General features: G+C 42.6%; 1 protein-coding gene across 2 annotated transcripts; it reads right to left on the bottom strand.

Annotated features, from left to right (window-relative positions):
• Positions 1 to 5: 5 nt before the first annotated feature.
• LOC130119210 (transmembrane protein 184B-like) lies at positions 6 to 22680 on the bottom strand. Of its 2 annotated transcripts, none has more exons than XM_056287640.1 (9): positions 22228 to 22680; positions 18950 to 19183; positions 14228 to 14393; positions 9500 to 9590; positions 9242 to 9317; positions 8618 to 8709; positions 4027 to 4196; positions 3621 to 3815; positions 6 to 2622 (listed from the first exon to the last, which is right to left on the bottom strand). In XM_056287640.1, the coding sequence occupies exons 2-9, from the start codon at positions 19181 to 19183 to the stop codon at positions 2393 to 2395; spliced, it is 1254 nt and encodes a 417-aa protein (XP_056143615.1). In that variant the 5' UTR covers positions 22228 to 22680; the 3' UTR covers positions 6 to 2392. The 2 variants fall into 2 exon arrangements, with proteins under 2 accessions (XP_056143615.1, XP_056143614.1); XM_056287639.1 differs by having other exon boundaries at positions 18950 to 19188.
• Positions 22681 to 22851: the final 171 nt, after the last annotated feature.

The following is a 22851-nucleotide window of genomic DNA, read 5'->3' on the forward strand; positions in this document are numbered from 1 at the left end:
CGATTTTTCCTATTTGTCTACCGTCTTTTATTTCACCAGCAGAAACAAATGTAGCATCCAAAACATGAGTTCTTACTACTAATATACAGATTAAGGAAAACTATAAAACAAGAGGAATATGACTGATTAAAATACAAAACAAAGGAAATTTTATTTTTATAGTCATAACCATTAATATTTTGCAGCATTTATTTAACCATATTTACAATATTGATTTCTTTCTGGTAGATTCTTCTGGTAGTGACTTGTAGATTCTAAACTTTAGAGGCCACTTTTGGGATTTTACCAGCCAAATATGAATTTGGAATAGAAGAGTCCTTCTTTTAGAGGCACATATCAAACGCAAATACAAAGTGGCTTGTGGAGTACACACCCTTACCAGCCAGAGACAAAATCAAAACAGCATTTGGGCTGATGTTGACTTTATCACCCCAGCATCAATACTTTATTTAGTGATTGTTGGCGCAGGTCCCGAACTTTCGTATGTCACTTAGTCAATCTATACATTCTGTGGAGGTGCTTTGGATTGTGGATTAGACATATCAGGAGTAAAACCTTAGTAAAAGCATTAGACCACAGATATCCTGCGTAATTGATCTACACAACCAGCAAATCACTGGACTCTTAGCATTGAACAAATAAGCTCACAAACTGGCAATGACTGTAAGGCCTGTGCAAAACCAATATGACCCTCTAAAGCCCTCTAGTATTAATCTATATGGAACATGAGGCAATGTTATGTACTATCAATGTCAACAAATACAATCCCATGGGTATTGGTGTAAATTTGTTCTCACTGTGAAAGGTAAATTGGCTAGGCTGAGGGTTTTGATACAGTTGATACTTTTGTACATTTCCCGTGTCTAGTTTCTAATGTATCTCTCTGTCTGTACTTGTTTTCTGATTAGCTCAATAGTGCATGAGTGTGTGTGAGAGAGAGAAATATTATCTGTGTAAATCTCTTTGTCACCTGTACAGGCCCATCAAGTTTTGAAAGCCCTTGTTTTGGTACTGCAACAAATTTGATGGAATACATCTGTTTACCATTGTAAACGATATATAGCCTGTCTCACTAAATACTGAATGACGGCATCCAGGGTGCCAGTAAAAGCAGGCCTGATCTGTGCCACACATAATGCCCCAATTATGGGATTAAACTCCACAAACCACTACAGCTGGGCCAGCTCTGTAGAGAGCGGTCGCTTCCTCAGTAATCTGCAATGTGCGTGGGCATGTCCGTCCATCTGCCCCCTCCCCCATGCTAAAATCTCTCCCCCAGCTGTTCCCTCCGTACTCCATCAACAATTAATAGCATTCAAAAAGGAGCAATGACCGGCTCCTCATCCACTTGTTTATATGAACATGTAACAAAACATTTATATATACATTTTATACTTATTCATAACATCTCTGGAATATACAGTTTTCCAACAGGTTACCTTTAAATGAGTTGTACCTTCAAGGTCATTTAAACATTTCCTTTTAAAAACCAATAAAAAGATATATTAAAATATAATCCAGCAATTCAGGGACTCCTTTAACGTCACTTGCCTATAAATTACATTATAATATGAATCCTTAGTAAGTGTATCTTGTGGACCCTATTTGGCAATGTTTTAAGAGACAGAGTTGGCAGAGGGGTGAATTAGATGGTGAGGATTAACATTCAATAAAAATAATCTAAGGATGAAGAATGATAGGTCTTCAACTGAGAATGCCACTTACCTGCTTTATATTATGTAGCATATATCTATTTTTCATAGTTTGCGAAGGTGTGTTAAGCGCAGCATGAGGTTTCTATATGCAAGAGCGTGTTTATTTGTATTGATCCATATTGGCAGTGTTATGTCAAATCTACTTCCTAGGAGAAATGAATACATCAAGTGAATGAATTCCTATGTCAGCATGTAACCAATCAATGTAAGATACACAGTGCAATGATGCTGCACTTACTGAGTGGACTCAATGCGATGAATCAACTGATGTGCACATCAAGGACAACGCTCGTCAAGTTCATGAAGTCCCATGCCTAGATTCTCAGGAGCCCCTCAAATTCCCTAAAAACAGTACTTAAAACCACTCCAAATGATTTATGATCCCTTTTCTAGTTCACCACTTCATCCCCACGGTTAATCTCTTTTCCTTTCAAATTGATCCATCCCCTTCTTACCCGCGGTTCATCAACAGAGCGTCTCAGGACTCTCCGACATAAATCCGATCTTTTCATTGTCATATATATAAACATGGAACAGTTGTCTCAAAAACTCACAGAATTAAATTTTCCCAGTTTGGGTAGTAATGAGAAGATCGGATTTAGGTTACATAGAGGATAAAAACCCCATCTGATCTGACAGTAGAAATCCAGCCTCCGCATGCATCTTGTACATGAGCCTCAGAACTCATCATCGGAGCTGAGCAGCAGGGTCTTCTCGTTGTCCCCCCGGGTGCTGAGGTTACTGTGGCTGCGGGAGAGAGGCGGACCCCTGCCTTGCTCAAGTGTGGACTGCTGGGTGTACTGCTGATAGGCCGGGGAGAAGTTATGGATTGCATCCTGGACCATGTCTCCAGGGTTCATGGTTTCCTTAAGGCTACTGGAGATGCTCTTCATGGGGGCACAGCGGCCTGGGGAGGCACGGGAAGAGGAAGAGGAGAGAATATTAGTGATGAAACACAAAGAGCAGGAGCGCATGGATGTGCAGGAAGGTATGTACATGTGTGCGTGAAAGAGCGAGGGATGCAGAAAAAGATCTGTAAGAGAAAGACTAAGAATGTGTGAGAGATAAAAGTGTAAAAGGATGATGGACAGAGCAGATAATTTGAAAATGGGTGGGTACATAATTTACATATAGGAAACAACATGGTGCACACAAACTGAATTCAACAAAATGCACCCACTGAAAGCAAAATAACATTTATAAAAAAAAAACATACACACAGAAAAATGTTGTTTTGGAAATTCTGTTTAACTTATATGGAAATATAAGTCGCACCGATTAGTTTGAAAACCGTCAATCAAAGCCATGAAATGTAACAATAATCAACAAAACAGAAGCCAATGAAAAGCACAGAAACGATGTGGCAAACAAAGCATTTTGACAGGTAGACGTGACACCAGCTAACATCAGACCTACCGTACTGTCCATAGATAGGAAATGAGCCTTTAAGTGCCGCACAGAGAGGAGTGAGGAGAGGGGAATAAAAAGACAAGACGGAAACAGAGAGACAAAAAGACAAAGAACAGAAGTAAGAAAACAGATGAAAGGGGAAGAAAAGAGGAGAACAGAGTAATCCAAAATACATCAGGGGGTGTGTCCAGTTTGGTTTAAAAGGAGGAAATTAACGAACAAGGGCAGAGGAAAGGGAAGGAGGAAAAGTCAGACTCTGAAAGATTAAAATCAGACATTTAGCTGAAAAATGCATTTGTTCAAGAATTTACCAGTTCTAGCTAAATCAGACAAACAGACAAGAGTAGGTTTGTGATGCCACAAGAATTTGTGAGTTCTACTTTTGGTTTTCTGCGTATCGCTACCCCCCCCCACACACACACACACACGCACCCACACACTCCAAACCAACTGAATGATCAACTAGTCTTTTTCTGTCTCTCTACTCCCCCTTACCATATGAGTCAAGCCTTTTGTCCATGTAGACTTTGTATGTGAAGGCGTGGCGCAAGGCCACTGCAGCAAAGAACATCTCAATGCAGATGATGAAGTTCTGGTAACCGGCGGCAACCGTGCCCTCACCCACAGAGAACTCAGCGGAGCTGATCTGAGGGATGGCGCCACACTTCTCCAGGATAGCCAGCAGCATACCTGAATAGCAGAGAGGGAGAGAGAGAGGGGAAGATAGAAAGAGAGAGATGGAAAGAGAGGGGGACAGAATTCAAAAACTACTTGCTGTTCTGGACGAAAGAGGTGATGGATGCTTTTCTTGTTGCTGCACTCTAAAGTTCAATATACATCTGCTAATATATTTGTGAATGTGTTTATATGTGTGTTATGTGCAAAATGTAGTTTTCCTTACCCTGCCAGAAGGAGAGGAAGATGACTGACTTGACCATGAAAAACTTTAGCACGGGGTTGTAGGGAATAAGCAGCTCGCGTGTGGCAAAGTAGAAGAGGAAGAGAGCATAGAGCGACAGGCTGACAGAGAAATTGTAGATGATGGTCACATAGAGGTAACCACTGGCCACACTAGAAAAGAAAGGCAAAGGCAAAGAGGAGGAGGAAAGGAGAAAGGGACAAACATGATCCTTTGGTAAAGACAAACACATTAAATGGCTGTCTCAGTGCAAAAAAAATCTAGGTCCATTATTAACGGGCATTAGAGCAGTTTATGCTGTGGCCAGATATAGCTGACTTGTAATGTCCCCCACCTCTGGAGCCATACGTCGATCAGTCAAAACATTAAAACCACTGACAGGTAAATGAATAACATTACCTCGTTACAATGGCACCTATCAACGGGTGGGATATATTAGGCAGCAAGTGAACGATCAGTTCTTGAAGGCGGTGTGTTGGAAGCAGGAAAAATGGGCAAGCATAAGGATCTGAGCGACTTTGACAAGGGCCAAATTGTGATGGCTAGACAACCGGGTCAGAGTATCTCCAAAACGGCAGGTCTTGTGGGGCGTTCCCGGTATGCAGCGCTCAGTACCTACCAAAAGTGGTCGTAGGAAGGACAAACAGGGAACCAGCGACAGGATCACGGGTGCCCAAGGTTCATCTATGCATGTGGGGAGCGAAGGCTAGCCTGTCTGGTCTGATCCCACAGAAGAGCTACTGTAGCTCAAATTCCTGAAAAAGTTCATGCTGGCTATGATAGACAGGTGTCACAACACACAGTGCATCACAGCTTGCTGTGTCACCGCAGACCAGTCCAAGTGCCCATGCTGACCCCTGTCCACCATTGAAAGCACCTACAATGGGCACGTGAGCGTCACAACTGGACCATGGAGCAATAGAAGAAGGTGGCCTGGTCTGATTAATCACATTTTCTTTTTCATCATGTGGACGGCTGGGTGTGTGTGCGTCGTTTAACTGGGGCAGAGATGGCACCAGGATGCACAGGAATGGTTTGAGGAACATGACGAAGAGTTCAAGGTGTCGCCTTGGCGTCCAAATTCCCCAGATCTCAATCCGATCAGCATCCGTGGGATGTGCTGGAAAAACAAGTCCGATCAATGGAGGCCCCACCTCACATCTTACAGGACTCGAAGGATCTGCAAGGCTCAGCGTTTTCGGTTTTTACCGATTTTCACTGAAAAATACCCAGATTTTTAAACTGATTTTCACCCGGATTTTATGTTTCCAATCCTCACCTATGGTCCAACCCTCACCTATGGTCATGAGCTTTGGGTAGTGACCGAAAGGGTGAGATCACGGATACAAGCAACTGAAATGAGTTTCCTCCGTAGGGTGTCTGGGCTCAGCCTTAAAGATAGGGTGAAGAGCTCGGACATCCGGAGGGAGCTTGGAGTAGAGCCACTGCTCCCTCGCATCGAAAGGAGCCAGTTGAGATGGTTTAGGTATCTGATTAGGATGCCTCCTGGGCACCTTCCTTTGAAGTTTTACCGGGCACATCCAACTGGAGGGAGACCCCGGGATACACCAAGAATGCACTGGAGGGAGTACATGTCCAATCTGGCCTGGGAACGCCTTGGGATTCCCCAGGAGGAGCTGGAGGGCGTTGCTGGGGAGAGGGACGTCTGGAAGTGCCCTACTTAGCTTGCTGCCACCGCGACCCAACCCAGGAAAAGTGGCTGAAGATGAGATGAGGTGAGATTTTATGTTTCCACGGATCCAAAGGTTGTTCCTGTTCATGTGAGGTTACGTAACAGTGTCCTCTTGTGACGAAATTCGGCATGCTGGATGGCTTTGAAAAATAAAAACCGAAAACGCTGAGCCTTGAGGATCTGCTGCGAACGTCTTGATGCCAGATACCAGAGGACACCTTCAGAGGTCTTATGGAGTCCGTGCCTTGACGGGTCAGAGCTGTTTTGGTGGCACGAGGGGGACCTACACAATATTAGGCGGGTGATTTTAATGTTTTAGCTGATCAGTGTATGTGTATGCCCCATGTGACCAGAATTGAATCATGTTAGGAATTTCCCTCCTGGCTCCCTCTCTTTCCTAATATCTAAATTTAAAAAGAAAATCTAGTGCAACAATCTATAGTTTGTTTCAAATATTTGATCACAATTTACAATATGGTCTATACGACCATAAATAATGACCTCAGAACACCACCTAAACCATTTTTTGTTGTCGTTAGGGCATTTTCATACCTAGTTTGTTCAGAATTTTTATGTAAAACCCTGGAGCCCCCCCAAGTTCAACTCATTTGGGCATATGTGAACACAACAATCACACTTGAGTGACGACAAAAACAATCTCAGACCTCCAAGAGAAGGTGGACTCAACATCCAAGCAAACTGTGGAACAGTTCTTTTGTAGTGAGGACGCAATCAGACATCTCCATTTAATAAAATGATGCTGCACAACAATGTTTTTAAGACACTGCCTTGATTCATGCTGAGTTTGAGAGTATACAAAACTTGCTATGCAGATCACAAAAAAGACAATGATCCATTGACACAGCTGGTGCCGGCATTCCATTTTATGCCTTCAGTCTGTCAAACTGGAAAACTGCTGCCGACAAATGCAAACAGACTGCCTGTGTTTAACCAGGAAGACAGTCAAATTCCCCACACACAAATTCTGACAAATGAAGGAACAATTTGCTTGTACTTGTTTTCAAGTTTTAGTTTGTTTGGTAATGTTGCAGTTTGAAACGAAACCAAACCGAACCCATGGGTACCTGAAACAAAGCAAATGAACTGTAGATTTGAAAATGCCCTTAGACACACACATGAAGCACTGCAACAACAACACACTTGAATTTGTTTCATTTGACAATCAGTGTTAAAGAGATATATAAATTTCCTGACGTGAGAATACTTGTAGATCTTGACCAGTGATGAATCCACACTAACAGTTCCAGTAAGCATTATTGGCACCCTTGAATTTAAGTAAATAATGTACAATAGAGTTGAAGATGCTAAGATTTTCATTGAGAGTGACGAAGAAGGACAGGATTAGGAACGAGTATATTAGAGGGACAGCTCAGGTTGGACGTTTTGGAGACAAAGCAAGAGAGGCAAGATTAAGGTGGCTTGGACATGTGTGGAGGAGAGATGCTGGGTATATTGGGAGAAGGATGCTGAATATGGAGCTGCCAGGGAAGAGGAAAAGAGGAAGGCCAAAGAGGAGGTTTATGGATGTGGTGAGAGAGGACATGCAGGTGGCTGGTGTGACAGAGGAGGATGCAGAGGACAGGAAGAGATAGGAACGGATGATCCGCTGTGGCGACCCCTAACAGGAGCAGCCGAAAGTAGTAGTAGTAGATGCACAGTATCTCCTAAAAAAAAAAAAACGTGTACTGAAACAGCTTTGTTCTATATGCATTCATCTGTTTGATACAGAATTGCACAGGATAAAAATGACAACTTCTAAAAGAAATAGGAGAAGAAAGTATAAAAAAGTAAAGAGACAATTATTGGCACCCTTTTGAGGAATTCAAATCAGTTTGAAAAAAAAAGAACTAAATTAGCCTCACCTATGGTAAATTAGAAATTAGACTCACTTGTAATAAACTGTCAATGCTCACATGACTTGAATTAACCAATAAATGATGCCCTTAATGTTAAAAGGCCACTTTCATCCTCTCTTCTTTTTCACAATGGTGAAGACAAGCGAGCATCAGAAATGCAATTATCGCTAAACACAAAAATTGTAAAGGGTATGAGGCGATCTCTAAAGACCTTGGCGTCCCTGTTTCAACAGTTTGCAACATTATTAAGACATTTGCTACTTATGGAACTGTCAAGAACCTGCCGGGACATGGCGGAAGGGGGTCCTCCAGCAGGAAAATTACCCAAAGCATACATACATCCAAAAGCACAAAAGAATGGTTCAGGAAAAATTGGACTGATTTGAACTGGCCAGCAATGAGTCCTGATCTCAACCCAATTGAATTTTTTTGGAGAGCTGAAACCTGCCATTGGGAAAAGGAATCCTGCAAACACTGAAGAGCTTGAGCAAACTGCAATGGAAGAGTGGGAGAAACTACCAGCAGACAGGTACAAGATGCTTATAGATGGCTATGTATAGAGGCTGTCATTGTTGCCAAAGGTTGTGTGACCAAATATTAGGCAAAGGGTGCCTTTAATGATGTCCAGGTCATATTTTATGCTTATTCTTTGAAATCATAACATTTAAGTTGAAAATGCATCTTTTGTTGTTGAATAACTTTGGACATCCTATTAAAATATTCTGATGATACAAAGTTGGTACATCTCAATTTATTTTCGAAGCTATTGTATCTGATATAGAAAAAAATATATAGGGGTGCCAATAATGTTGACCAGAACTGTACACCAATGACTTACAAGAATATCGAATACACAATGATCTTAGGACATGACAAGATCTTGGCAGAGGTCGTTGTGGTCTAATGCACAGTGACACAAACACAGCAGGGCTATGTGAAAGGGTTATTCAGAGGCATTCATGCTGCCGGTCCTCCGAGAGGACATGTTAGTGCGCAAACATACTTGAAGTCTCCATCTCTGTATTTCCCAAAGGCTTGCAGGATGACAGTAATCATGGCCATCAGGGGCTTCACCACACAGAACTGGAGAGTCGCCTTAGGAACGAAGGGAGTGAGTGAGAGGAAGGGCAGCACAAAACGGAAATTAAAAAACAAATATCATGCCAGGGGATAACTATACTACGATAAAGTGACTGACAGTCCATATGATGTGATGATATACTGCTTTTGTGGCAAAAAAGAGTCAGTGCTTTTTTCTTTTTTTTAAATTGCGGCATTCTTGCACCAGATTTCCAATCCTAGATAACTTCAGGGTACAAGAGGAAAGCGGTTTAGGAAAAACTCAAATGTTCCATCGTCAGTCTGGTATTCAGAGTTTTTGATTTCTTCATTCAAGCTAATTCATGTCAAAATCCTCAGGATTTCATAATCAGCCCAATTTAGTCTTTTTAAGAATTTGGGTGACTGGGTGAAAAGTCATAATGCAGATATCTCAATGTTCTTTTAGTATTTAAAGCTGTGACAGAACCGATTTTGTGTTTAATTTGTACCAAAAAAGCCTTGTGTTGAGTTATTACAACACTTAAGAGATGATACAAACTGTATGAAAGCAAAGGATTACTGGTACCTGTTTGCAGAACCTAAGAAAGCCGATGGAGTATGTCCTGCCCCATAAACAACAAGTCCCATACACACAGCTTGACCTGAGGGGGGACAGTGGAGTTTCATATAAGCATCAGAACTACACATATCCAAGCAAGTTAAAATAATATTATTTTCACCCATAATCAAAATGAATTAGAGCTCATTTGGAAAAAAAAGGCCAAACACCGAGAATCTAAATCTGAGGAATAAGAGAGAGAAAAAAAAGAAAAAGAAGACTCACTCGATTGGCTTCCCTCTGATCTCTGCCATGATGGCACTCTCCCCACCAAGGTACTCATAACACAGACTGAGGAAATTGTAGATGACAAAGGCTGCAAACACACAAATAGACAGAGTCAGTGGGGGTGGGGTGGGGGGAAAGCGTCGCGGTCTATTCCATTGCCTACCAACAGGGGGACCCCAGTTCGAATCCCCGTGTTACCACCGGTTTGGTTGGGCGTCCCTGCAGACACAACTGGCTGTGTCTGAAGGTGGCAAGCCGGATGTGGGTATGTGTCCTGGTCACTGCACTAGTGCTTCCTCTGGTCGGTCGGGGCGCCTGTTCAGGGGGGGGGGGAACTGGGGGAAATAGCGTGATCCTCCCATGCGCTACATCCCCCTGGCAAAACTCCTCACTGTCAGGTGAAAAGAAGCGGCTGGCAACTCCACATGTATCGGAGGAGGCATGTGGTAGTCTGCAGCCCTCCCCAGATCGGCAGAGGGGGTGGAGCAGCAACCGGGATGTCTCGGAAGAGTGGGGTAATTGGCCAGATACAATTGAGGAGAAAAAGGAGGGGGAAAAAAATCATTGGGGGAGTGGGGGGAACCATTTGTGACTATGGCTCACCAACTCTATGAGTAAAGTATTAAAATACAAACATAAGGGGCTCTATCTTACACCTGGTGCAAAGCGACGCCAAAAGCAATGAAAGTCTCTTTGCTAGTTTCAGGCGGACGAAGTTGTCATTTTCCTGTCCAGCGCCCACGTTGCTTAAATAGCAAATGTACTTGTGCCCATGGGCGTGTTGGTCTTAAAATGAGGTGTGGTCAGGCGCATTTCTGGTGCACTGCTATCTTGAGGCAGTGGAAAGCAACTGTGCAATTGACTAACAAAAACCTGGTCTTAAGTCAATGGCACATTAATTATTAATAAATAACATATGACTACATAGGCGGGGCACAATGGGCGATATTTTTGCCATTACAATAGCAATCCAAAACTTTTAAAGGGAATGGGAGATGATACTGATTGGTTTATTTCACCCAAAACACACATGATGGCCTGGCGGCCTGTCCAGGGTGTCTCCCTGCCTGCCGCCCAGTGACTGCTGGAATAGGGTCCAGCATCCCTGCAACCCTGAGAGCAGGATAAACGGTTAAGATAATGGATGGATGGACAACCCCTTTGAACCATGCGCCTTACTTTTCACCCAGATTATCCACCGTTAAACTAGCAAAGTGGATTTGGACACGCCCTACATGCACTTGCACCATGCACTTTAGACCATGTGCTTAGATTGTTCAAATATTGCCCAAGCAGTGCTTCATTTATGCTACTCAAATTATTGCTTCTGTTTTTTGTGATTGTTTGCCTATTTGCCAAGGTTAACAATGCACATCCATGAGAACATCAAGTTACTGAAACACCAAATACAATCCTATTTTTTGCCTAGATGTTAACCCCCTCAACATTTACAAATACACCCGCATCTCTTAGAAAACACCTGTAATCTGTATCATCACCTCTGCACCACTGGATTTGGGGATTTTCTCACATTTACTTGAAAATTTTCTCTTTTTCTGGCCAAGTCAGATGGGGAAACATTTGAATGGCTATCTTGTGGTTATTTCACAGGCAATTCAGTGTTTAATTGATTAAATGTGCATGGCTGCTGTCGTGTTAGAACATACAGTGAAAAATTAGGTCTTAATTTTTTTTAACTTTTTGTTAATTGCTGACCACCGTTCCTCAATTACTACTATTTGTGGTGATTGACATTCCTCCACAGGATGCTGAAACAGAAATCACTTGTGAGAAAGTATTAAGACATGGTCATAGCAGGGCAGCGACGTTCTGTAAGTGTATATTTGTACATTGCATATTGTATAAATAATTGTATCACAGTAAGATAATGGCAGGACTGAACCTGTTGACTTCCATTTACAATGTGCGCTGTTGAAATAGACCAGCAGTTAGACCACCACTGTACGAGTAGGTTTTCAGGAGCACCTGGAGCTTGTAGAATCAGCCTCTAATACTCGCGCCTCAGACTCTGATTACAATGTACAGCAAACTACTGTTCCTGTGTTATTGTAGCTGATTTAATTATCGTAGAAAGCACAGAGCATTTCTGTCGAGCCACTGGCAGCATGGTGGCCCAGTGGTTAGCACTGTTGCCTCACAGCAAGAAGATCCTGGGTTCGAACCCCAGGCCATCCCAGGTCCTTTCTGTCTGCAGTTTGCGTGTTCTCCCTGTGTCTGCGTGGGTTTCCTCCGGGTGCTCCGGTTTCCTCCCCCCATCAAAAAGACATGCATGTTAGGGTTAATACTCCTGTCTGTGCCCCTGACCAACAGGAAAAAGAACTGGAGTCGGTCCCCGGGCGCTGCACCATAGCTGCCCAATGCTCCTATACAATAGGATGGGTTAAATGCAGAGAACAAATTTCATTGTAACCTGTACAATGACAAAATAAAGTGGCTTTCTTCTTCACTGCACGCCATTGTAGGACAGGTCCAAATACCACTGAAATGAAAATTGAGCCCATTTTTCAGACCCTCACTGTTTTAGCTTTATGGGATTGAAACAATTTCACCATGTGAGGACAACGTACTTTCAAATTCGAAACCACTCCCTGTACCATTTTATCGGCGAGGGTCCTCGCGATATAGTGAAAATGTGGCCAAAAGAGACTGACTTTAAATAAAGCTGACATGACTTGACCAGACACTGATCCCAGTAATTGGTGTCCTCCAATGGGAGGACTGCATCCTCAGCTGCTGTTCCAGGTGTTCACCACAGGTTTAATTTAAGGGTAGCTGTGGAGACCTCTACCACTGAGTTAAAGGGACCAATCTGTAATTGCAGAATAAAATAATAATAAGAAAAAAAGAAAAGAAATACCCTTTCATTTTATCCTTTCTTAATATGTTAATCGCTCATCATCTAGATTGCTATTGTTTCTATACAAAGGCTATTTTTTTTTAATATAATTTTTGGTGTCACTTTTTGTCTCCCTCCTACCAAAAATGTCTAGGTGACAATAGTTCTAGTAAATACATTAGCTTATCATAGTGATGTCCATTTTCTGCTACTATTCTGGAATAAACTCTATCTCTCTTCCTTGAGCGAATTAGTTTAAGATGTCATCTAGCGACTTCTCGCAATATCTGGAGGATGCCAAGAGCCTTTTTTTTTTTTTTGTACAGAAAAGTTGGCAAAACAGCTTGCAAGTCTTAAGTGAAATATGCCCTTATGAGCCTCATGCCTACCGAACAGAGAAAGTAAGGTTGAACGTCCACCAGAGACGTCTTTGGAAGAGGTTCTTTATAGTTTGAAATCTATTTCCTGAACATTCAATACGACAACTAAGACCGAGGACTAAGAGTAGGTGACTTCTGTAATGGATTTCTACTTATATTTTGGATATGTAAAAAGGTCTCTTTACACAATCACTAATTTTTGAGGTAAATGAAACTTGCATTTTAATGTAAACATTCAAAGTAGGTTTTCTTGCAACTGAGCGGAAAAATTTCAGGGACATTACAGTAACATTTAATTTCTTAAAATGTGGGTCTTGATTATGGAGGTATTACCCCTCTATCTTTACAGCAACCTATTTGTTACCATTCTCTGATATAACAAAAGGTCGTCATAAATTAAAACTATTAGTTTCTCTTTTACCTTTCAGTCATTACATAATATATAATGAATTACAGTATGTGCACTTTAAAGAAAACACATTGTATCCTTAGGGAATGTGTGTATGAACACATGAATGAACACGTTATTTATATTTCTACATAGTACATTTTGCCTACAGGATAATGTATATTAAGTGATGCTGATTATGTCTATGTGCTGTCTATGTGTATGAGAGAATTTGAGGTAGCAGTCACGTCCTCTGCATCTTAAGTTAGTGATACGAGGCCGCGGGGTCACAGCTGTTGCCCGAGCCCCGCTATCCTTCGGCCCCTGCACTGTGTGCCAGGCACGGGGGGCTCTACTCGGTACAGCAGGCCAGCCAAGCTGTCTGCTTCCACTGTGGTCCCTACTTGCCCTTGTTTCCTTCGTAGCGTAAAGCACATACACACGAAAATGATTCAACTGCGTGTACATGCGGTAGACAAGCAATAATGAAGGCTAATGCTCTTTTTACAAAGCTGAGACTTTCAAAAAGGCAATAGAAAAGATTCACTCCATTTTTGATGCATACTACTTGACGCTATGCAACGCCTGAGAAGCTCCTTTACTAAATTCTCACTAAAGGTAAATAAAAATTCCAATGTCAGTAAATGCCCAGTAGGCTGGTGAGATAAAGACTAGGCTTACGATTTATCTGTTCACAAGTGAGTGCCTTCTGAAATTCCTGTCAAGGCTTTGGTCGTTTGCATGCTGTTGCTAGGAAACAGGCTTCGCCCTCCCTAGCAATCTCAACAGGTCTTGGAAACAAGAGAACAAAGATGGCCGTTCTCATAAATGCAGAAGACACTGCAAAGGCCATCTGGCACCAGTGGAAATAACAACACATAAATTCCTACTAATTCAATTCCAATGGAGACCAAAAGGCACACTGTCCCTCTCCTATGGTACTGGTGAATATTGGCGTTACTGGCATATACTGGCTCCGGTATATGCACCATGAAATCCCTCACGACAGCACATCCACCAACCTAGACACACTAAAAGGCAGTAGGTCCATACACTTATCATCTCTTTTAGCCATATACTGAGTTCCCCTTACTACTCACCCTCATAGCAGTCTCGGACTGTGTCGAAATACACATAGTACTCTTCATTTGTGAAGAAGAGGAGGCTGAGCCAGGAGTCAAAGGCATAGATCGGGACGATGAAGAGGATCCTCACTATGTGCCTCTGTTCATTTGGAGAGCTGTAGTAACGCAGGTGCATGTAGATCTGAAAGAGGGGAGAGAGAGCTTTAGACGGGGAAGTGTGGATCCAAGTAACATCGCAACACTATCTCAGGGTTAGATTCTAGGCCACGACATGGCATCCTTGCACTGTAAACATAAAATGCCCCACTGGAATATAAGTGTGCGCCAATCCCCCCTTCTGAAACTGTTCGGTTTTTGTTTTTTTCCCCTGAGTGTTGCTTTTCAGAAGCACATATTTTTGGATCTTCATTGACATATTTAGATTCATTATTTAACTAAAAAATGAAAACAACACTGGAGAAATCTCTCCTGTTATTGATACTGACACAACCAAGCCTCAACGATGTTAATGCACTCAGTTTTTCTATAATAGCAGAAAAAAGATGAAAATGAGATAATATCGCATAAGATTGCACCGTAACAAAATGTAACCAATGCAACAGCCATGGATGGCCAAGCTATTTTCTTGAGACAAGCTTACTTAAAAATAGTCAAATGATCATGCTAATGTTGACTAGGACTTTCCGTAGCCAGGCCCTTTTCCATAATTTTTTTTTTTTGTTGCTACATTTCACCCTGTGTTATCAGAGATTAGACATAGCCAAGGGAACATGATCATTATATCTCAATGAGCTACCGGCCATTTTCCAAAAGCCACCAACACACATCCTCTCATCCTCACAGCCCGGTGGTAGCACAAACTGCCAATTCTGTTTGATCCCTGATATGCCTTCCCTAATATCCTGAATTCCATCAGACTGCAAGTCCTCGGGGCATTCAGGTAGTGTCACGGTCTATTCCATTGCCTACCAACACGGGGATCGCCAGATCGAATCCCTGCGTTACCTCCGGCTTGGTCGAGCGTCCCTACAGACACAATTGGCCGTGTCTGTGGGTGGGAAGCCGGATGTGGGTATGTGTCCTGGTCGCAGCACTAGCACCTCCTCTGGTCGGTCAGGGGGCCTGTTCGGAGGGGGAGGTGTAAACTGGGGGGAATAGCATGATCCTCCCACGCGCTATGTCACCCTGGTGAAACTCCTCACTGTCAGGTGAAAAGAAGCGGCTGGCAACTCCACATGTATCGGAGGAGGCATGTGGTAGTCTGCAGCCCTCCCTGGATCGGAAGAGGGGGTGGAGCAGCGACCAGGACAGTTCGGAAGAGTGGGGTGATTGGCCGTATACAATTGGGGGGAAAGGGGGGGGGGAGTGCAAGTCCTCAAAGATCCAGTCCAACGAGAATCATGTTGTCCTATCTCAATGTAAGGTTATGTAAAAACTAATGTAGTTACCCAAAATGTTAAGACTGCTGCTGTTGTGAAAATATGACTAAAGCCCCTTGTCACCATAATCAAACCATTTCAGAAAACCAATCCGTTTCCTGTAATAAACTGCATCATCTAGTACCCCAATTTGATTGAACAGTTAATGAGTTCTTACCATTAGTCAGTCTGTTGACTGGTCTATTTTCGAATAGTTACCTAGCAACATCATCCAAGTTAGCGAAATAGCTAGCTATCAAAGGGTCTTGTGAGCTCAGGGTCACGCCCCCTCAACCTCCTGAGAACTGGTTATGCTAAGGGATGGGAGCTAAAACAGTTTTAACAAAATCATATGACACTGATGAAGCTCAAAAGAATGACCAACCTGATATTAATATTTCACCATAACACTTTCTTGACTGAATCAAAATCACTGGACTGGATCTTTAACAACAGTTTGTCAGTTGAAGTTTTTATCTAATAACCCCATTTTACCGAGATAAGGGCATAATAAAAGTTACATTGTGGAAATATTCAACATGCGATTATCAAAAATTCATTTTTATAGAAGTATTTAAAAAGGGCTCAAAGTATTGATACTGAAACGCTGCCATGGTGTGATTATCACATTATTATCTCTCTAGCCAGAAGACATCACGAAATGTATAAAATTTACGATGACATTTTTACTGCACTCGGACATGACACTGACCCACTAAAATGTGCTGGGGAATTCGATCCGCTCCGATATCAATCTGCCTCGAACCCTTGATCTGATTTTATACTTCATAACTTTCAAATGACAGTGTGTAACAGTAACCCTTTCTAATGCATATTCTACAGCAGAATTCATGTCATTCCTATGATTTTGTATGTCACTCGCAAAGCACAAAATAAGACATTTGATACACAAATTTCATTATCATGTAGTCACTTTTGGAGCTGCCCAACTGACAATGAATAAGTGGTATGCTTGACAAAATTCCAGAGAATTCTTTTGGAGCAATATGGGCAAATCTGCTTGATCAAAAGCTGCTTGGACTTCGATGAAACAAAGAAGGTTAACAGCTCAAATATTCAATGCGGCTACAATTTCAGTCTCCAATATGGTGTCAACAGTACAGCCAATGATTGACTTAGACCAGTGGTATTCAACTATGTGCAACGGAGAACCAGGTGTATCAAGGTTTTCACTTCACCCCAACACCACGCCAGCTGATTTTAACTAATTACCACACCTTCAACCAGACAGGGCCAGAATAATTAGTGAAATCAAATGGTGTGGTGTTGGGTTGGAATGAAAATCCATGTACACACGTTGTGGTTGATGGTCAGTGATAATGAAGGAACTGATCAGAATCACGGGTTTCTTCAGTTTTTTTGGTTGCTTTCCCCTGAGAACCTGAGATAATGCTTTTAAATATTCGCCAACTTCCTCTCTTGGAGAGCATACATCTTGGTAAAATGTCTCATGAAACCAATGTGTGAATTTTCATCGGGCACAGCTCAGGGCCTGCAATGTTGACTATATGACGCCACAGAGCTGTGAATAACATTGGAAAAAAGTGTGGTGTGAGAGAGAGAGAAAGACAGAGAGAGAGAGAGAGAGAGAGAGAAGGAGGAAAACTGTTTTCATAGGGGTTCTGTTGTGTATGCGCATAGAAAGAGTACATAGCGCAAGGAAGATCTCAGACAAAGTTGACTGTGGCCCCATTTTGAGAATTTCTCCGCATTCAGACGAGCCAACAGCAGGGCGGCACCAAGAGGGCCTTTTGTCATCAGCACCTTTTGATGGCTCCATCCAGCTCTGTTCCACTCACACAATGCCCCACCTATCACCTTTCCTGGCTTGTACACCCACACCTCTGGCAAAATAAACAGTAGGTGACGGCACACTGCTCGAGAGTGCACTCCGCTCACAGGGCTTGTTGCTAGGCAACGTCAGCCCCTCCCTCCACCTCCGTCTCTTTCTCTTTGCTGATGTCGTAGCTGAGGCAGGAGCACCTGTTGCCAGAGCGACAGTAGCCTCATCTGTAACTCATCGTGTGCGAGGAGCAGCTGCACACAATGGTTAGAGTCATTCACTTGAGCCATGAAGCACAATAAACTGCATTTACATAAGAGGCAAGTTTACTGAGAGCCTTACTGTAACAGCAGAACCAGTAGATGGAAGTAAGTTAGGCAAAGAGGACTTACTGAACTTCCCAATGCAAAACATCACCACTCTCTGGAGATTTCAATGAGTGTGTCCTATCGACCATATAATCTTCCCCTAGTAGCCGCACCGTGTTGACTCACACACTGGCTTCCTCAACCTCGCCTTTTCTTTTCCATAGCTTTGCCTCCGATTACCCACCACTGGTACATATCGACCAAATGTAGTGCAAGTCTTTCCATTCCCCAGTGATAAGCAGCAATCAAAGGTGAGGCTCTATGAAGTCTACAGTTTCACTAAGGCTCATCAGCCTGAGGCATTTCCCCCCCATATAGGGTGTGTTTCAAAGGAGTAAAAATCAATCTGAACTTGGCAGGGCTGTTTCCATTGTCTTCATATGCAGTGTGATTTCCGGATGCTATGATCAGATGTTATGAAAAGAAAAAAAAGGGCTACAACAGGGAGGCCATTTTAGGATGAACTAAGAGGGCTATGAAACCTTTAAAACAAAAAGTGATGAACCAGGTTCAAAAGCCGCAGACATTCTTACATCTTCACTGATGCTGCAGAGCCTCCATCTGGAAAAATGTACTTGTACAAGCAAAAATCAGAATCTGTTCTGTTCACCATATATGGTTTCATATACCGGGAATTTGACATTATTAGGTTACTCACACGAGTAAGTTAGACATAGCACCAAATTATAAATACACATCTTAAAGTCTATATATATATAAAAAAGCTTGCAAGTACAAGATAATTTAAGTAAATTCTATGTATAGTCTATGCCTCTCCCTGGCCCCATCAGCCTTTATTTTACATATTCACTTGGCCCTTTTATCTTATATGATCATTGTATAGTAATAGAAATATACTTTCACTGCAAGACCGTCCTGACTCTTAGTACTTCTTACTATTTATTGTTTGCTTCTGGTTAAGGTGATCTAGGAATTCAAGCTTTTTGCACTGGTGCATTCATTTGAAGATGCTCTGAATAAGAGCATGAGTTTGATTTCTAAAATAGAAATAGGTTGTGCGTGTTTAGTTTTGTACACATACAAACATCCAGCTATACAACATTCAGATATACCAGAGATGTGAGGTAGGTGAAGCTCCAGAAATCATGCAAGAGGAAGCGAGCGCCTGATTTCATACTCTCCTTACCTGGTGGCAGGTGATCAGGAGGGCAGTCCAAACAAAGAAGCCCGATATCGTCTGGGCAGTTGACGTCATGAGGAAAATGGGCTCCTCAGGCGTGACCAGCGGGGCCTCTGGTACCCGTGAGGAGTTTGACCCGTGAGGAGCCACAGTGGCTGGGGGCCCTGGGGCCAGGCCCACAGGAGAGTCATTGCCCAACCTCTCCGACAGTGGTAAGTCTCGCCGCCAAAGTTGACTCATCTTTACTAAGAAAAGAGACAGGAGAAGATAGCGAGCAAGTTTACTTTTGCATCCCGAAATTCCATTGGGAGTTACAGAGGACAATGTATTTTCACAATGAAACACAGGTAAATATATCACATGGCAATGGATGACAACCTTTATCCTTAGACCCCCGATTCCACAAACAATTTAAAGAGTTCGGTAGTCTGTTTCTTCATAAATAACTCAATGGGGGCACATATGGACAATACATCATATTCAATACTAATCATTTATAAGTGATATTTTATGCAATATTCTGGTGTTACAATGCTTCCAGGCTATGACAACTGAATTAAACATTATGCAAAGGAAAAGTCGACTTTGCAGAGTCTGAATCTCAGGAGAACACTGAGAGACAACAACAGAAGAATACAAGAATACCAGAAAAAGATATGGAGAAAAGCAAACTAGGCCAGTGTTGAGATTAGCAGTGTCACTAGATATACAGAGCAGTCAGATCAAAACACACAAAAAAAATGATTGAGGAGAGGAGGCATAAGGTAGGTAGGTATTTGTGGTGAGTGGGACTGAGGTCGGAAAGGAAAGGAAAGGAACACAGCAAGAATCAGTCAAACAGAACGAATCAGTGTGACAATCACGAGCTGAGGCTTGCTGACCCAAATTCTTCTCTGCTTCTCTGCATTTTGCTAAGGGCAGGAAGAGGTGCGGGGGAGCTGTAAATAGGCCTAGACACAAACAAATCCCTAGGACACCTTACCACACATCAGAGTTTAGGGATGGAAAAGAAGACAAGGAAGCATGTGTGGGTCTCCGAATTGCAACTGGAAAGAGAAATTTAATCCGATATGGAAAATTTGACAAGCTAAAATCCATGATAATTTCACCATCTTTCCATTGTTGCAGTTTAAACCTTATTCATGTAGTATTCTCTCTTAATATGTCAACTGAATTGTTTAAATTCCAAGTCATTTTCTTTCTACATGTTGTTACATCCTCTGACTGTTACTTTTAATAGTCAACCTAACAGCTGACGTTGACTGAATGAATGAGCCTCTGCATAGCTACAGCACGTACCTAAGTCCCAGAACATAAAGTGCAATGCAATGAAATGACTGCATCATACAACAGTAATAGGTGGCCCTAGTGGGAATCAGCCCCTAACCAGAGCAGTTGTGGTAAAGGCATACATTGCTATAACACCATTGAGCTACACAGAACCAGGGGCCTCATGTATCAATCGTTACTATGGGCAAATTTGTTTGTACACACACGTGGGATTTTTTAACCCTCAAGATTGTCTGACAGGCAGTAGCAACGCATGATGGTTATTTGTAATTCCTTCCTCCTAACATCTATTGTCTACCTCTTGCAACGAGCAATCACCCAGGCCTGCAAAGACATCAGTGTTAACCAATCGGTGTCTAAATTCAGGGGTTACCCGGGTTCTACACAGGTCTCTTGAGACAAAATTCAGGGCTAAATAATCCCATCGGGGAGTACAAACAAATTTGCCCACAGTAACGATTGATACATGAGGCCCCAGGACTTTCAGAGATTAGACTTCGCAGCAATCTGAGCCTCCGAGAACCCCCTATTTCTGAAATGAAATGAAAAGAAAACAGTGGTTCATCAAGGCTGCAGGTTGAGGGATCCATGAGAGTCGACATAAAGTCTGACAAAAAAAATGAAAGAAAAAGAATTGCGATACCACTGGTGGTGTCCCACATAATGATGACTAAGGCAGCATATAAAAGCATCAGCTGCAAGCCAGCTGGATACTCTATACACCACTGCCCATATGAACAAATCATTAGAGATCACTGGGCACTACCATCTCTAATGACATCAGCCGGTGGCCAGATTCCAGGAACACAAGAACGTAATCATTTTGGGTGAAAACTGATTTCACAATGACACTCATCCCTCCTCTGTATTGGCTAAATATAGGCTGATGTTGACTGTGGTCATGGATGACTTGCACTGCTCACCAAAGCCCTAATCAGCTGGTGGCAATGCAGTATCATGAAACACATCTTGCTAATGCAAAAACAAGCTTGGCTTGACTAGTTCTATTTCCTTTGAAACAACCAAGAAAACGTGGAGAAATAATTCAAAGATGGTGGTGAAAATCCAACAGTCCACAAAGACATTTGGGCTGTTATCTGAAGACAGAATTCACTGTCAGCTCGATGGGATGAATAGCAAAACACTGATTTCAAAATGGCTGAATTCACCAATTTCGTGCTCAAAATGAAAAATACAAGTGACAAGTCTCAAGATGTATCTTTTTTTTATTGAAAATGTCTGACAGGATGGGTGTGAATTCGTTTAAGAAAACCCAAAGACAGACATAAAAATGTCTGAAAATGTCTTCTATAACGATAAAGATTTAAACAAATAAATGAGATATCTATAAATTATGCTGTTGAACTGAAGAAGGCGCCACTCAGTACTAACGTGTATCAATGCACCAATGCCATCTTGTAACCACGGTTTGTTGCTTCCCATCGGGCCTGCCAGATTCATAAACAGACGGTCGCTCGGGCAGAAGGTGTTCATCGATCGTGCTGACTGCACCCAAGGGTGCGTTTTGAAAACATCTATTGTACTTTGACCCAAATCCTCAACAGCAGGCTTTCTGATGCATCACAAGACTTTTGCTGGGTGGGAGTGCTGCAACATACAGCATCATTAGGTGTGCTGCGGTGACGAAGACACAAACGTCTATGTTCTCAAGCAGATGCACTAAAAACAAATTAGCCTTCTTTTTTTGTTAATTGGAACCCCAACTGTTTCCTTATTATTGCGAGTAGCTCCCACGCAGCAGGATGAGCAGAAGCCCCCTTTGAAAACTGACCAGCATCCACCTTCGCTGCACTGCCCATTATGAAAACACAGGAATCAACTATATTTACGGAGGCATTAAGTCTTATTACATCGACCATTGCGTGTACGCATGCACCGAAATTAACCGTATGAGACGATGCAAAAATGGTATGAGATGTGGTGGTTATCAGCCAATTTAATAAGACATCACTTACTGCTGGTGCTTTGCTTACCTCCTCCTCTGCAGTTGTTTGAATTGAACGGGCTGCGGTTTACGAAATCCAAACATCAATTTAGCTGATCGGCTAATGTCGATTGCACACCCGCAAGCGCGAAAAGTGAACGATTAAGACGAGACCCAGCTGTCGTACAGTCACCAGCAGACCGGGTCTGTCTAAAACATCTTTCTTTGCGTCCAAATAAGCTCGCCTGGCTTTTGTCAAGGCGAGCGTCGCCTGCGGAGCGTTAGCACCCACCGCTACTTTGTGCTAACGGTAGCCACCTAGCCTGACGTCCACTTGCCGCTGATCCTCCTAAAGCGCAAAACAAGGTAATTGGATGAAACACACGTTCAAGATGAGAAACGACGTCCCCCCCCCCCCGTTCCTCTAAAATTAAATGTCGTCTCTTCAAACTGACTTGATTATATCAGGCCACTTTGCTTTCAATTTCCTACCAGACGGGTACCGTTGACCATCGAAACGCAGTTTTAGTTCGCGCATGCTCAGCGAGTTTTTACTTCCCGTGGAAAACACTCCGCTGCCAGCTGTGCCCCTGCCCCCCCCTTTACCCCCATATGGCCATGTCAACACAACTTTGAGGTTCATAAAAAAAAAATCTCATGGGGCCTTTTCTCT

Source organism: Lampris incognitus, chromosome 10 (genome assembly GCF_029633865.1).
Source record: "Lampris incognitus isolate fLamInc1 chromosome 10, fLamInc1.hap2, whole genome shotgun sequence".
NCBI classification, from domain to species: Eukaryota; Metazoa; Chordata; class Actinopteri; order Lampriformes; family Lampridae; genus Lampris; species Lampris incognitus.